Source organism: Podarcis pityusensis (assembly GCF_964106645.2).
Source record: "Podarcis pityusensis genome assembly, chromosome: 2".
Classification (NCBI taxonomy): Eukaryota; Metazoa; Chordata; class Lepidosauria; order Squamata; family Lacertidae; genus Podarcis; species Podarcis pityusensis.
In genome coordinates, this window is record NC_138029.1 from 94,889,723 (window position 1) to 94,906,245 (window position 16,523).

The window sequence follows — 16,523 nt, forward strand, 5'->3', positions numbered from 1 at the left end:
AAAACAAAACAAGAAATGGAAACGATTTCAATTAATTCTTAGCTCAAGAGTAATTCAGTATCGTTTAATTATTTTAGACATGATTTTTAAATGCTAATGTATAGCTTTCTTACTTTTATTTGTGCAAACTGTGCTTTAGAAAGAACATAAACCAGACATGAGGCAACTGGATACTTTGAACAATTAGAGGGACATTGGCCTAAATCTAGTAGAAAGTCCAGTTTGCTCAAGTTTATGATACAATTTAAAATTAGACAATGAACAATGTTCAGTTTTATTGGAAAGAAATGTTTAAAACTGACATTTGATGGACACGTGAGAAGTTTTAGAATTTTTCAGAACCAATCATTGAGAAATGGTTGAATACTACATACATATGATATTCTTCTAGGATAACTTTAAAAAATGTGGCATCAGAACAATGAAATTTATTTTGGGGTTCTATTAACTGCTACCAAAAGCAAAGCAAAAAAAATGAAAACGATTTCAGAGCATCTAAATGGAGTGTTCCAATAGTCCCAATACAACAAGAATGGTTTAATGCAGTTTGATATCTTGCCACGATGAGCAAATTAACAGAAATGGTACACTTAAGGAAAGGTAAACAAAGAACAATTTGAGAACCTTATCATCTCCCATTATTAAATATATGAAACAAGAACATCAACTAGTATAATTAAAAACCTTTTCATTACTTTTATGATGAATAATTTATGGTATACAAACAATATTAAATATATATATATATTAGAGGATATATTTGTATTTTAATACATTGCATTAAATTTACGCATTTAAGGTTTGATGATTTAGAAATAAATTATACATTTGATGAATATTAGAGTGGAATATGGAATATGTCACTTTTGGTCTTTGTATGTTTATAATTTGAAGGGACGCGGATGGCGCTGTGGGTTAAACCACAGAGCCTAGGACTTGCCAATCAGAAGGTTGGCAGTTCGAATCCCCACAATGGGGTGAGCTCCTGTTGCTCGGTCCCTGCTCCTGCCAACCTAGCAGTTCGAAAGCATGTCAAAGTGCAAGTAGATAAATAGGTACCTTCCGGTGGGAAGGTAAACGGCGTTTCCATGTGCTGCTCTGGTTCACCAGAAGCAGCTTAGCCATGCTGGCCACATGACCCGGAAGCTGTACGCCGGCTCCCTTGGCCAATAAAGTGAGATGAGTGCCGCAACCCCAGAGTCGGCCACGACTGGACCTAATGGTCAGGGGCCCCTTTACCTTATGTTTATAATTAAACCTTTTTAAAAGCTATTATTATCATGGCTACATTCTCTTTTAATAAACTGTTCTGACTCATCTTGAATCTATTGGTGTTCCTCATTTCTGTCATAGAATCCTAAAGTCCCACAAATTTCAGTTTCAAATCCATATACATGGTTGGTTTAGGCTATGTTTAAAAGATATGCCAGGAGGAGTGTTTACTTTCCCCAGAAATTATTATTTATTACAAGTGGGCCCCAACAACAACATGGAACGATGTACCCCTGGTGTGATAGGTGTTGTTTTTTTCCTACCTGAGCTTCTGACTATTTGGGTTGATAGAACACAAATTAATAGCAAAGGTAGAAGTTCCTCCTCTAACTTGGGTCTTACTTCATGAGCCAATTTTATTTTTTACTTTTTGAACTTTTAAAGGTGTCACCAGAAAGCATGAAATGCATGCAGCCGACTGCCTGATATTGCAGGGCAGCTGTAAGCTGCTGGCTCTCAGCACAGTTATTCAAACTGCAATAGGTATGTAAGAGTGAACTCCACTGCCGGGTTGTTGTATATTGCTCTCTCAGCCCAACCAGCAATTGGGGTGTGGGGTAAAATCAAAACATACAATTGCACTATTGTAGTTTTTCAGCTTCTGTTGAAATTCCAGTGCTGCTTGACAACACTGCAGGCTTGTCATAAACCACTCAGAGCCTGACCTGCAGCATTCAGTGTGAACCACAAAGCAGGGCTCTCACTCAGGACCACAGGCAATTCCAATGCATAATGTGAAGAATGAACTTCATTGTTGTGAAATTTGTGCCAATATGTTTGGTGGTGGGTTTTGTGTGTGTATATATGTTCTAAAATGTTTCACACTAAACAAGAACTGACTATGAAAGAAGAAGAATTCATTAATTTGCTGTTACTCAGTGCTTTTTTCTGGGGGGGGGGGGGGGACACATACCCCTAAACATTTTATGAATCTAAGTTTGGCCTCATTGAGGGGTAGTATTTCAATATGAGTAGGAAAATGAGAGTACCCCTAAACTTTTTTTTAGAAAAGAAAAAAAGCACTGTTGTTACCGCTTGGTTTGTTTGTTTATTGTGGGTAGGTGTAGAGTACTAAGCTACTTTAAAGTCTTGGATTTTTCTATTGATTTCTATATCTATACAAGTCTTCACGTTTCTATTCCAGGAGAAATTTAAAATAACTTCTCAGTGCAAACCTGGAAACAACCTATTGAGACAATGAGATGGCTATTTCTGTACCCTTTTTATCTCCCTATGTCTCATATCTGCATTGCATGCTGAAGGTGCAAAGTTCAGTCCCCAACATCTTATATTGGGACTGGTGAGGTTGCAGTAAAGGAGGAAATTCCTTGTATTAGGGTTTTCTTTTTGAGGATGCCAGTTCCTCTCCCTTGTGCATGGCTATCGCCAGTTTAGCTACAAAATGGCAGACTTTCCCCTGAAGTTTAAATATGGAATATAAAATGTATATACCACCAATACTCTGCATGGTGCTCTACATAGTACAAGAAGACACATCCTTGCCCAGAAAAGCTTGCAATCTAAAATTTAAAACAGGTGAAAACATAGCAGAGGATGGATACCAACAACAAGATCCTACGATCTTCCCAGTGCAGGCCTCAGTGCTGCATTTCATAGCACAAAACTGAAATAGCTTTAAAATCACTCTGATGAGAGATGCTCAGCTTGTTAAACTGAATGGATGGTTGGTATTGAAGAATAAAATGTAGTTTATGCAGTTTGCTCACAAAAAAATATTATTTTTAGTGATGGATGAGATGAATTGCCTTCTGCTAGATTCAGAATTGGACTTGGGGGCAGGGTGTTTTCTCGAAAAACTGGAAATAGACAGATTCTCTTTAGCCAAATATCAAATTTTGAAACCCTTCCCCTTTCCTGATAATGTTACCAGGTGCATGAAGGAATCAAAACACCCATCTATTGCCTCCTATATGTTTCCCCAATTCCCAGTGAACCCTTAAATCAGAATTGGGGGACCTGTGAGCCTCCAGATTGTTGCTGGATTCCCACTCATATCAACCCTTAGCCAACTTGGGCACTGGTCAGGGATGATGAGAGATATAGTCCAGCAAATTCTGGAGGGCCATAGGTCCTCCTTCCCTGCCCAAACCCTTTCCTAATACCTTTTCCTTATACAGTTACCTGAGGGTGGTAGATCAACAGTGGCCAAGGGCAGTAAAAAAAGTATCTCTGGATGCCTTCATGCAAGGCTTCTTTAATTCATTTACACCTAGAAAGCTGCAAACGGGAGTGTGCCCATGGCACTGCTAGATAATAATAATGGTTACAAAATAATTTTACAGGGTGCCTGGATCTGCACCATGCAACCTTGCCATCATGACTACTGCCCCACTCCACCATCAGATGAGTTGGGGGCTGAGGGAATGGGGTGGCAGGACAAGGAGGGAAGGCTGGCTAGCTTGAGGTGGTTGAGGAGACTTAAGCTAAGCACACACTATACGTTTAAAGTACATGAATTCCCCAAAGATACCTGGGAATGATACTTCACCCTGCACAATGCCAAGCTCCCAGCATGCTTAACAGTTCCCAGGATTCTTGGTTGGGGGAGGGAGTTGTGTGATTTATATGTATGGCATATAAACAGCCATTTTGAATCCCAATATGAAACGGGTCCAGACTGAGAAGGGGGGGAACTTTATTTATGTGTAGGTTGCAAGGGTCAGTAAAATACAATTAAACCCAAATCATTAAAACAATTTTAAAATGTGCCAAAATAAACCCCAATACAGCAGGAGAGTGCTGCCAGAATAGGAGTGATACATTAAGTCAATATCCCTGAAAAGTCTGTTTGAGTAAGCATGCCAGTTGCACTTCAGGCTGAGTACCTCAACTATGTGATCCCTGCTTTTTGCCCTTTTGTTTTGTGGCACAGAAGAAATTCACCACAATAATAATTTCTCCAATTCATGGGTGGTGTGGGCATGTGGATTCATACATCCAAATTGGAAGGAAATTTGTTGTTTTTTCATGCAGCATAATTTATGGCCGGGGCAGGAGTGGGTGTTTTTTGAAAAATTTCTTCCCTTCAAAATGCTCTCTGCACCCAAATCCCATTTGTACAATAGAAAAAAAGACTTCAGCCAGCTAAGTTGACCTGTAATTGTCTTTGGTATGTGGTGAAATAGCAATCTATTAACTTAACAGGATGTGGATTGCACCCATAAAGGCCAAGTTTGACTGAGAACAATTTTTTTTGCAGAGTTCTCATATGTAATAATATATACAGTACTTTATGCTTATAGTTTGTCTTCTGTTTTGTTTTCATTCTAGTCAGCCCTTTTATTCTGTAGTTTGTTGTACAATGCAGGATTTAATGATTCATTTTTACTTATTCTCTCTGTGCTCACTTCAGTGCCATATTTTTTTGTAGTAAGGTCGTTAAGCATTATGGGTTTTTGAAATGAAGTTGCAAAAAAATTATCACTGCAGTCAATAGGCTTTCCTTAAATGTATAGTGTCACCACAGAAAACAAACTTTCATCCTCACTCTGCAAAAACATAGTGGAATTGAACTTCCCAATATAACACTTTCTGCGTATTCTGAGGGATTCTACTGCATACATGTAAACCTAGTAGGATTAGGAGGTTTTGGCTTTCCCCTCCAAAGTTTAAAATTACGGTGTCGGGGTTGGTGATAGTCAGACCCAATGGCTGCACTGCTCAACTGCTGTACCAGTTGGAAATGAGCACAGCTGAGTTGGAGGTGGAATCAGGTACTGATGAGTGAAGCTGGTGGATACCTAAGCTTCTTCAGCATATAGTGAGGCAGACAGGCTGAGAGAAAAAGTCAGCAGCAGCAGTGATTGTTCCAGAGGGAGGCTTCATCTTTCTCTTTGCCTCAATGTCACCAGCAATGGTAGAGGGCCTTCTCAGTAGTCATGCCTGCCCTGTGGAACTCCCTCCCATCAGAAGTCAAGGAAGTAAACAACCAGCTGATCTTTAGAAGACATCTAAAGCCCTGTATAGGAAGTTTTTAATGTCCATTTCTTACATTTTTGCTGCTGAGTCTTCATTTGAAAAATTGTAGAGTCGAGTGATATTCCATTAAACTCTTCTTAAAGCCATTCAAAATGGTAACAGTTGAAAAACAAAAACTTACCTGTAGATTGGCAAAGGGTGTCCTTTAGCTGTACAGTTCAAAATTACTTCTGGATCTTCAGAACTCACTGAGTAAATGACATCAAATGGCTCTTGAATAAAAATAGGTCCATGCGAAGTTTCTTCATCTGTGAGATGAAACAACAATTGAAAATTAATATTCTTTTTCCAGTTAAAGCCCAACTAATGTGGATTCTGTGTTACACCCTTGAGTTCCATTGGCCACTTTTTACCAAGGAAATACTTTCTGCAGAAATATAACATATAATATATATAATTTATTATTTGTACCCCGCCCATCTGGCTGGGTTTCCCCAGCCGCTCTGGGCGGCTTCCATAGAAACCAAAAATACACTAAAATATCACACGTTAAAAACTTCCCTGAACAGGGCTGCCTTAAGATGTCTTCTGAATGTCAGGTAGTTGTTTATCGCTTTGACCTCTGATGGGAGGGTGTTCCACAGGGCAGGCGCCACTACCGAGAAGGCCCTCTGCCTGGTTCCCTGTAGCTTTACTTCTCACAATGAGGGAACCGCCAAAAGGCCCTCGGCGCTGGACCTCATTGCTTTTGATGCACACATTGGGGTGGGACAAAAAGAAATGACTCTTCAACAGCATACAAGAAATTGCCTCATTTTATTATCACAACAGCCCTGTGAGATGTTAGGTTGAAAGATCAAGTACAAGTTGTTTTATGACAGTCACTGACCAATATCAAGATAACCCCTCCAAGCTTCTAAATTCAATGACTGCACTTTTCTGGTTGAAAGATAATAACTAGCTTCAAAACCATGGATTTGGTGAGGTGCACAGCTGAGAAAGCTTATGAATTCTCCCACACTCTGTTCCCTAGACCAGGGGTAGGAAAGCTTAAGCTGGTTTGAATGTGACCCTCCAAACCACTCTGTTTTGCCCTTAGAGTTTTTTCCCATGTCACACAGCTCTACTGATCCTGCATTGCACCCTCCTTGAGTTTTTGCCTGGCTGAAATGTCATTGGATACTCATAATGCTTTTTCCTTCCCTGGATGAAACAGAGAGAGGAATAAAACTGAACCTACCCACCACTGCTATGCGACCCCTAGAAAGTTACCCAAAAGGGAATGTGGTCCTATTGATAAAAAGAAAAGAAAATATCTCTACCCATGCTCTAGTGTCTTTCAATATGCTACAAAAAAGCATGAATAGGTTGGTATGCGTGGGGCAGAATGGGGATAGATTTACATCTCCTATATGGATATTATGAGAAATCTGTGCCCCCCGCCTCCATTATTGGACCCCATCTGCCATCAGCCAAAGCCAGCATGGTCATTGGTTGGCAAGATGGCCCAATATAATCTGGAGAGCCAAAAGTGCCCAATCCCTGCTGTATGGACAGGTTCTCTTTATAGCTGAGCAGAAGTCTAGGCAGGCAGGCAAGCAAGCAAGCAGTGTAAGTCTGAACACAATTCAAATATCCAACATTCATGTGCCCTTAATACCACATCACCTCCCTGCTTTCATAACTAAGGTTTTATAAATATATGGCACTCAATGCCCTTTATTTCAAAATCTCACATGGGGAAATTGCCTCCAGCCTATCCTAGATAGTCTGCCGGCAATTTCCTCTTCCCACACAGCAGCAAACATTTCATGTCTGATTGATAATAACACCTCATTTCTTGAAGATTTGTGGGGCTTATTTACATAATGAAGGTGAGGAAAGGCCCTTGTTTGTATCCCTGCTTCGTACAGATGGCTCTTACCTCCACCTTGCCCGTATCTTGCTTGAGCAGAAAGATCCTTGAGCAAGTCCTGGAAAGCAAGGCAAGGGGCTTGCTCTGTCAAAATGAGATTGATAGAACCAGCCAATCAGGCAATTATGCCAGCGTAGATTGTCATGACCTTAAAATCCCATGTTAGCAAGCATCCAATATTGTTTCCTGCATGCATATTTTGAATTCTGTAATCCACACTATAATTTAAAATGTTCAAAAACCAAGCAACCTGTTGTTGTTTTTTCCCTGGGTTTTTCACAAATCCTGTGTCAAATTTCATGGAATTTGCAACTTAACTCTCTCTATATTTACTTTAAAGTAGAACTTACTAATTGCATAGGACTTACTCCTAAGAATGTATGCCCAAGACTACAGTCTGACCATTGGCACATAGCTGTAGATCTGAAAGGGGCTTTGGAAGCCATGGCTTTCCACCCTTGCTCAATGAATAATCCTCAGAGCGGGTTGCAGCATCCCTGAGATATACCAATCCAGCCTCTCCTTAAATACCACTAGCGAAGGAAAGCCTACCACATACTGAGGCAGTCAGTTCCACTGCTGAAATGCTTCTCCTAAAGCTTAGTCAAAATCTAATTCCTTGCAACTGTGTTTATTATATGCTTATTCAGGAATAAATTCAATTGGGTCTTTAGAATTTGTAAATAGGTGAGCACAGAGTTCCTCATCTCTCAAAGATTTTTTTTCTACCGTACTAAGAACCACATTCTGCATCCCCAGTTTGCCCCATGGGAAGACTTGCAGCAGTAACTAGGACTTGCCACTTAATCTGTCCACCTTTGGCTTCTCCCAGTTTCTCATTTTTTTTCCTTTCTTAAGTTCAGTTCTCCACATTTCTGTATCACTTTACAAAGTTTTTTTTTTTTAAAAAAAGAAGTGTGCATGAAAATGAATCAGCCTTTTTGTGTCATTTTCTCCTTATACACTTTTTGTATGCAAGTTTGCCTAAAATACACATTTTTGCAAAGCACATTTCACCTAATATTTATATTTTCTCTAATATATGACATTTCCCACTAATATATTCATTTTACACACACTTTGGCTCAGTATTTGCATTTTGCACATATTACTTGGCTAGAGAACAGTACTGCAAAATTTGGAGGAGTGTGAATTTCAAAAGATGCCCGTGTTTCAGTTCACGTATTATTTTGGAAATTGTAAATTAGGTAAATTCGTCTTGATATGTGAACTGTTATTACTCTGCAAAAATGGGGAAGGAAGAGAGAGAGAGTCCTCTGCTTTCATCACCACATTACAGAAAGCAGATGTTGAAACACCTGTGGTTCATAATTGTGAAACAGTTAAGGGTTGAGGAAATTAATGGGTATGACCAAAGGAGTAATCCTAAGTATGGGAGGAAGGCTTAAGTTATGCCAATGTAAAGGACACCAGATCCAAACTCCATGGAGGAGCAGGGCTACTTTGGGCTGAGCTGGTCTAAGTCTGGCAGAGGGTTTTAATGCTGGTTGAGTCCACAGACCTGCTCCATCCTAATGGCATTGTGCCTTAGTCCCCCACTGTACTTAACAAGCTCATTATTGGAGGCTTGAGTGCTCCATTTCCAAATACGGTGGCAATTCTTTTCTTTTTTTAACATTACTTATATCAAATGAAGAGTTATATCAGTGAAAGATTGTTCAACGCACTTAAAAAAGCTAAAAATTACTTATGTTCTACTATATCTCCAGAGCATTTAATGAGTTCAGAAATTTTAGTGACTAAAAGTTCTGCATTGGAGGATGTAGATTATGAAAAGTTAATTTACCTTTTTATTTTTTTTGCAATGGAAGTGTCAAAGAAAATATGTGTGAATTTTATGAATGTTTTATGAAAATCTTTGAATTTTCATTCCTTTTGTTCCTTCAAAGAGAGTTTACTTTCAATTGGAGGTGTTTTCATTTTTACTTCTACATACACATAAATCATTAATTAGAAATGAAATACATTTTAATAATATAATAGTTAAAAAATATAACCCATGTTAATAGCAAACTCATTCTTATGCATTTAGTTCGGTCATATTTTCAGACAGTCACATTTATGTAGGTGACTGATTATGCCCCTCCTCAAGGGCTCTACAAGCCATAAAGTTGCCAATGTTGTCTTTTTTATACTACATTTCTTATCCTTGTTAAATTTAGCAATCATTTGGTGTACCTAAGCCCATGTGTATAAATCTTGCTACTACAGAACAGAATACTTCTGAAACTCATTTATCTAGTGGCCCTCTGTAGCAACTGATTATTTAACAATGTCCACAATCCATAGAGCTACCGCATTATCTTCTTAAAGAAGAAGCCAGTTAAGAACAAATACTTCATTAACTATTGAAGTATTGAACTGGGGAGAGGGAGCGGGGACCACAATAACTTACTATCTTAGACCTGGATCTGCCTTGCTATGAGCTACCTCAACTACAGGTATGTGCCTCTTCAAGCAGGAAGTGGGTGACTCTGTCACTGTGTATGAGACCAGCTCGATGGTCCAGCAATTACTTCAAATGTATCCAAGGGCAACAGAAGTTTTCTTAGGCGTCTTCAACAGGATTGCCTTTCCCAAACTGGACAAGAGATATAATGCCCTGTGACAAACTACTTTGGATTCTCTGCCCCATAGTTTTAAAAGTGGTTTGTCGTGTAGTATAAGAAACTAACATTTAAGAAGCATAATGCTAATGGGTGTACACTGCTAGCATTCTGGGACTGTGAGATATGATTAATATCCTTTATGGATGATATGGTGGAAGCAATGTTGCCTATGGCCCTGTTTAGTTGTCTTCTTGTATGCAGTAAACATGACAGTCAGGAGCAGCTTAACCAGCTGACATTGATGTGTCCCACTGGCCCCACCAAGTAACTGGAAGAGTTGGCAGGGGCAAACTCAGAAGTGCCTCTTTCAGAGCAGGCATAGGCAAACGTGGCCCTCCAGCTGTTTTGGGACTCCAACTCCCACCATCCCTAGCTAACAGGACCAGTGGCCAGGGATGGTGACAGTTGTAGTCCCAAAACATCTGGAGGGCCGAGTTTGCCTATGCTTGTTTTAGAGCTTCCTTCCAAAGCACAGGGGCCTGTGGGTCAATTGGGCATGGCAATGTTGGGCCAGGCTCTTAAGCAGAGCAATGCTCCCCCTTCCATGCATTTGGTGGATTTATTTTTTATTTACTTCATATAATTTATGCCTCACTTCACGGTAAGAAACATCAAGGCGGTTTATAAAAAGATAACACTATAAAACCAGGGGAAATTACAATTCATTAAAACATACAAGAAGTTTAAATGATAAAACAGATTAAAATTCACATCATGTGTGGGGTGTAGCTCAATAGTAGAGTATCTGCTCTGCCAGCAAAAAGTCCCAGGTTTAACCCTGAGCATCTTTAGGTAGGGCTGAGAACGTCACCTGCCTGAAACCATAGAAAGACCCTGTCAGTCAGTGTAGACAATACTAAGCTAGATGGAACAGTGGTGGACTTTAGTGTCTCAAATTCCAGTGGGGCCCTGTGTGACATCATAATCTGGCACCCCTCCCCTTCCATTAGTGGCCACACCTACTCCAGCCATCTCACCTGCTGTGCTCCCCTAGTCTGGATGGACTAATGAGCTGATTTGGTATGAGACATGTTCCAAACAGGGCATTAGATATGCGCTAATGGCAGCATTAAGTTATATTCAGGTTCGCGATGACAGATTTCTATTAGATAATGCCAGGGAACCCATTTCCTTTGCTAACATCTTCTTTAAATGTAGAAATCTGCCCTGAACCTGAACAAACTAGATATTCTAACTAGCTTTGTTTCTGAGAAGAGAAGCATTTAACAAAATGCAGCGGGAGATTCATAAAATGTCTAAGTGGCACTTGGCTGAGTAGCCTTAAGGAATATCATTGTGAACGATAACATGCATTAGCTGTTTGGCTAGAATCATCTTAGTTTGACTTGGGGCTTACACTAAGATTGGAAACTAGAAGGTGGGATGATGCCTGACAATCGTATTTTCCCTCATAATTTCAGAGGATATTGGAAGGATTCTGACTAGGCACATGAGAGGAAGGTCTACATCCAGAAGGGCACTAATTGTTGCAGGCCAAGGGTGGGGAGATTATGAAGAGAATATCAAAACATATATACGTTTGTTATACTCATAAAATAAAGAAAAACCTATCTAAGGAAAAAACAGAGAGCTGCCAACATGTAGTGTGTCAGATCAGTAACAGGCTGAGATGAACTAGTGGCTGTAAAGATAAAGCATTAAACTTGTCTGAACAGGATGGCATGTTGTAAGTGACATAACAGGCCATAAAATGTAGTAAATCATATATATATTTAAAATGCTGTCTATTTCCATAAAGTCTCTTTCAGCCCACCAGACTCAGAAAGCTATCGTTAACTGGGATGAGAACCCCCAAGCATTTTCTGATTTATCTTTAACTAATGGGCATGAATTAGGTCTACACTGAATCAAGTTAGGTTGCCACCTTGATTCTGGAAATTGATTTGTAGGCCTTTAACAAATGCCTAACGACCTGAAATACTTTTCTTCCCTCCCTCTGTCACCCAAGAGCAGGATAAGCCCTAGTTTGAAGCTGCCTGGTTTTCCCTTCGGGTCTTCATCTGCTGTACTCCAATCCAGGGAGATGCAGAAAATCACACTTAACATTCATATCAGCTCACCAGAGGTCTAAACACAGACTACTACAATAATTCAATCCTGTAACAAAACAGCCCCTGTCTGCTCCCTGCCTTCTTTTAAAGTAGCAGTACACACACACACACACACACACACACCCTAATTTGTGTGTGTGTGTGTGTGTGTGTGTGTGTGTGTGTTTCAGCAAAGTAGACAGGCCACATGCATCACCAAAAATAAAAATGCATATACTAATTTATATGTATAGGTGCATATTTAGAAATAATTGCTATAATTTAATACTATAGTTAATAGAAAACACTATAGAATGGAACACTCAACCACACCACCTGTCTGTAATAATACAGTGGACTATATTGCCTCCTTCTGGCAAATTGTGCAGCCAAGCTGGTGCCAAATGTATTGCTCTGCTTTCCTTTGGACTACATCAGCGTGGCTAAGATGGGGGTATTGTCATCTGGGCAACCCAAGACCTCCCATACACACTGGCCAGGCTTGTACCCTGAAGAGGTCACAGCCACAGCAGGCGCTGTGATTCTCCAGAAGTTTGACTTCATGCCCAGAGGTGAACTCCATTGTCTCTCGAGACAGACGGATGCCAACAACAACAACATTGTGGGGGCAGAATGGGACAAAGGGGTGCACGGCCTGGTCCCTAAGCTGTGGATTCACCCCTCCCCCCTTTTCCTTTTGGAAAATTGCCCTTTTAATTTGTGAAATCAGAGACAATGACAACCTCCATTTAAAGAATGGGAACTTGCTTTAAGAACAGGCACGGCTTAAGTACAGGACCTCTTAAAAGTTTGGTGAATAAGGAGACTTCCGGGTCAGCGCCATTGGTGAATGGTGGAGTTCCTCCTACCGGAGGAATGGGCTCCGTGGAAATTGGGTCTTCCCGCCGTGGCGAAGGTGGGGACCCGCTAGAAATCCCAGGTGGAGGAAGCCTGGGAACGTGGGGTTCGGCAGGGCACCAGAAGCGCCCCCCTACTCGCGGGGAATCCCATCAAGGGGCTCCGGAGCGAAGTGGGGTGAGAAGCACGGTGCTACGAACTGACTGCTACTTTCACGGAGTGAAGCCGCACAGTCATTGCCAGAGAGCGCTGACTTTTTCCTGTGGACAATTGGACTTAAAACAAGTACCCGTGAGTATAAACGGAAAATTGGATTAAGAAATTGTTTAATTTGGTATCGAAGCGGGAAGGTGCAAACAGGAAGTCCGCCTTCCGTTTTTTTTGTATATAGACTAAAGCAAAAATTTTGCAAGCTAAAGCCGGGAAGCTGTCAAAAAAGACTAAATTTCCTTCATTTAGAATTACTGAAACCCCCCTTGGAAGCAGGAGAAAAGGGGGGGGGACTCTGTTTAACCCTAGCAGGAGAAGGAGTGAAGAAGGATAAGTTTCCACCGTCTCTAACCTGGGAACGGGGTGTCAGAGACAGAAACTGTTGGAGAGGTTCATTGACTGTGAACGTAATACTTTGACAGATAGCTAATGAAGAGAAACAAGTTGATTCTAATGTTGCCTTTTGCATTTTAAAGAAACCAAATATCTGAAAAACATCTGAAATATCTGAAAAATGAAAGTAACTTCCCTTTGTCGTCAAAAATAAAAAATAAAAAATGGATACAAATAGTTTCCAGGGGGAGTCTGGAGTTGAGGAGGTTCCCAACGTTGGAGAGACCTTGGAATATGCTTTTAAATACTTTTTGGACTATATTGAGGATTGTGGAGAGTGGGACTGTGGGGAATGGGCGAGCTGGATGAAGGGTGATGGAGACAATTTTGGGTTGGAATCCCCCAGAGACCTACACCTCAATGAGAAAGGAAAGAAACTAAGACGGAGACCAACAAAAGACAAGGAAAAGGGCAAGCACAAACAAGATGAAGAAGAATTGCAGAAGGGACATGGAAGAGACTTAAGGGCCTCGGACATAAGGCTTCCAGGTTGATGGACTAGACGGAATGGACAGTAAGGACTGACACGACCCGAGACCAGGAAGAAGAGACGCTGGATGATGATTGAAAGAGAATTTATAATGGAAATTTTTTATTTTAGAATCAGCTTAATGAATATTAGGGAAAATGTGGGAATGAAACTATACGACTCTAGCAGAAATGTTATCAGGAGCTATGTATATTTGAAAACTAAGATTTAAGTTTTAAGGTACTTAGGGGTAAGATAAGGTTAAATAAATTAAGATAATTTGAATAACAGAATATGGGGAAAGATGGAAAGGATTTGTTGAGTTAATTATTAGGTTAAATTGTTAAGATAAATTTTATAACAAAAATTGAGAAAGATGGAAAGAATTTGCTGAAATAATTATTAAACTAGAATACAAAAAGGGAGGTGTGAGGAGGTCAATGAAACAAGCAAATGGAAATTATGGATATGCAATCTGGGATTTGTGTTTTTTTTTCTTTTTTTCTTCTTTTTTACTTTCTTATGCTGTATTGTCGTATTGGTTTTTATATTTTGTGCTTTTCTCTTTTTTATTTTTTTATTTTTTTGTATTGTAGTGTTGTTTTTTATTTTTTATTTTTTTTTCTTGTAATCCTGAAATTATCAATAAATATTATTTAAAAAAATAAATAAATAAAAGTTCAGTGAATAAGGCAGAGCAAGTACCCAACAAAAGCCTCACCATTTGGAAAAGCCTTCAAGAGTCTGCTCACTCAAGACTTTCCCTGATGATTTTTCATTATCACAATCACCCAATAATTACTTAAGTGGTCCTGGAAATACAGCAACAGCCTGTATAGTACTCTCTCTCTCTCTCTCTCTCTCTCTCTCTCTCTCTCTCTTTCTCTCTCTCTCTCTCTCTCACACACACAAAACAGCTGCCAGCACAGCCTCCATAATGTTCCTGGACTTTTAATGGACAAATTTGGAAACCTGATGGACGTCAAACAGTGTAGAAAATATAGGAGCATATGGACAAAAGAGGACATCTGCCCATTCTTCAACAGTGGTAGACTCCAAATTAGCAGTAGCTTAAACTATCAAAATTGCACTTCAGACAAACCATGTTCCCTTGTCATCAGAGAAGAGTTTCTTCTCAGCTTCCTTAGGGTATAATATAGAATGGATTCCGCAAATGAAACATTTATTTTAAAGAACACGTTGGGGTTTTTTTAAGAAGAAAGCAAAGCAAAGCAAAACACCTGCATGGAAACTAGAGCTAAGCTGAAAGACTCCCTCCCGCCGAGTCCCACCTCTCTCTTTGACAAGCCAGAAAAAGAACTTTCTCTGAGAATTCTCACTGTTGTTTTTTTAAGAAGCAGCTGTCATTTTCCCTACACAGTGCCCTGGAGTGATGCCAGGTCTGGGACATTGTGGAGGATGCGAAACAGTTACCAGGCTGCCAACACTGTCGGTGCTACTGCTGCTTCGAGTGGCAGCGGGGAGGAACCTCAGGAAAAAAGAAAGAAGCTGTGCAATTGCCACCGCTAAGGGTAGGTCTCACCCCTGAGAAACTGAAAGAGCGTCTCCCCCTTCCCCGCAAGAAGAAAAATCTGCCCACAGATAGGGTAGAGAATTTGTTTGTTATATGAAACCGTCTTAAACCAATATAAAGATTAACAGAGTGAGACTAGCATATGGGAAATCGCATTTTGTTTCATAATCATAAATTGTCAGAGGATTTAATTATGTTTATATTCCTTTTTTTGTTTTTTTGCATAGGCTGCAATTTTTTCTTTTGTATGCAGTTGTGGGAATCAGTTCCAGTTCCTTTTGGTTTTCTGCTCCGTTGCTATTATTGGCGCCTACGATACAGTAAAAGCAAATTTATGCAGTGCTAAATATACTCATATTCAGGCATTCATATAAACATGACGAACTGGTATGAATATGTATGTTGTACACTCATTCGGCAATGGTCAAGCTGGGCTCAGACAACAATGGATCCCTATGGGTCAGGCTGGATAGGGAATCAGGAAGGCATTAGGAGGAAAACCCACAAAAAACCTGAGACTTACCTCACTGATGGCTGCATCTTCCCAGGAGAAGGTTGGCAACCATCAATGTGTGACTTTCTTGCCTGCCTGATGCCCTACCCTGCACTGAACCTGTGGAGCAGAGGGATTGATCATCTGGGGTGCATGTTTAAATAGGCTTTACCCTAATTAAACATTGCTCCCACTTCCTGAACTAACTGGAACTGGATCTGAGGTGGAACGGGTGGCCCCTGGCCAAATTTAGGGTAAACAACAGGGGTGTGAAATTTCTGGCAGACCAGATGTTGTGGGACTCCAATTAGTCCCAAGGTAATGTGGTCAATGATCAAGGATGATGGTAGTGTTTATTAACTGCACATTTATAAACCATTTTTGCAGTCAAAAGTTACCAAAGTGGTATACAATACAATGAATTAATATAGAAAACATTACAAACTTGGTACGCATGTCACCATGAGCTCCTTGGAGGAAAAGTGGTGTAAAAATCAAAATAAAACATACATTTTGAAAATAGTTTAAATATAACTTAGAATAATCCTTTTAACATCTGATAGCTCCCTGGAACAAACAGGAGCTATTGCAGAGGTGCAAAGTGTAATCATAATTATATGGGGAATATCAGGAAACAATACAATTTTTCAAAACGTAGCCTTAATGAATGGCATCTTTGCAGTTCAGGCAAGCTAGTCCCTATAGTGTGGTTTGCTGATTGAGGGAAGATACAGAACACCAGGAATAGCTTTCTAACCT

At 40.1% G+C, this 16,523-nt stretch overlaps 1 protein-coding gene across 7 annotated transcripts in view; it reads right to left on the bottom strand.

Annotated features, from left to right (window-relative positions):
* The window catches only part of LOC308471562 (contactin-6-like), a 196,329-nt gene that overhangs the window by 108,680 nt on the left and 71,126 nt on the right, over window positions 1–16,523 (bottom strand). For all 7 annotated transcript variants that reach the window (XR_013982996.1, XM_080995672.1, XM_080995671.1 and 4 more), the window contains exon 3: window positions 5,393–5,519. Coding sequence is in view for 6 of the 7 variants with exons in the window: in XM_080995672.1 (XP_080851798.1) it covers window positions 5,393–5,519 (127 nt within the window). In the remaining variant the exon portion in view is untranslated. The remainder of the gene's footprint in view (window positions 1–5,392; window positions 5,520–16,523) is intronic.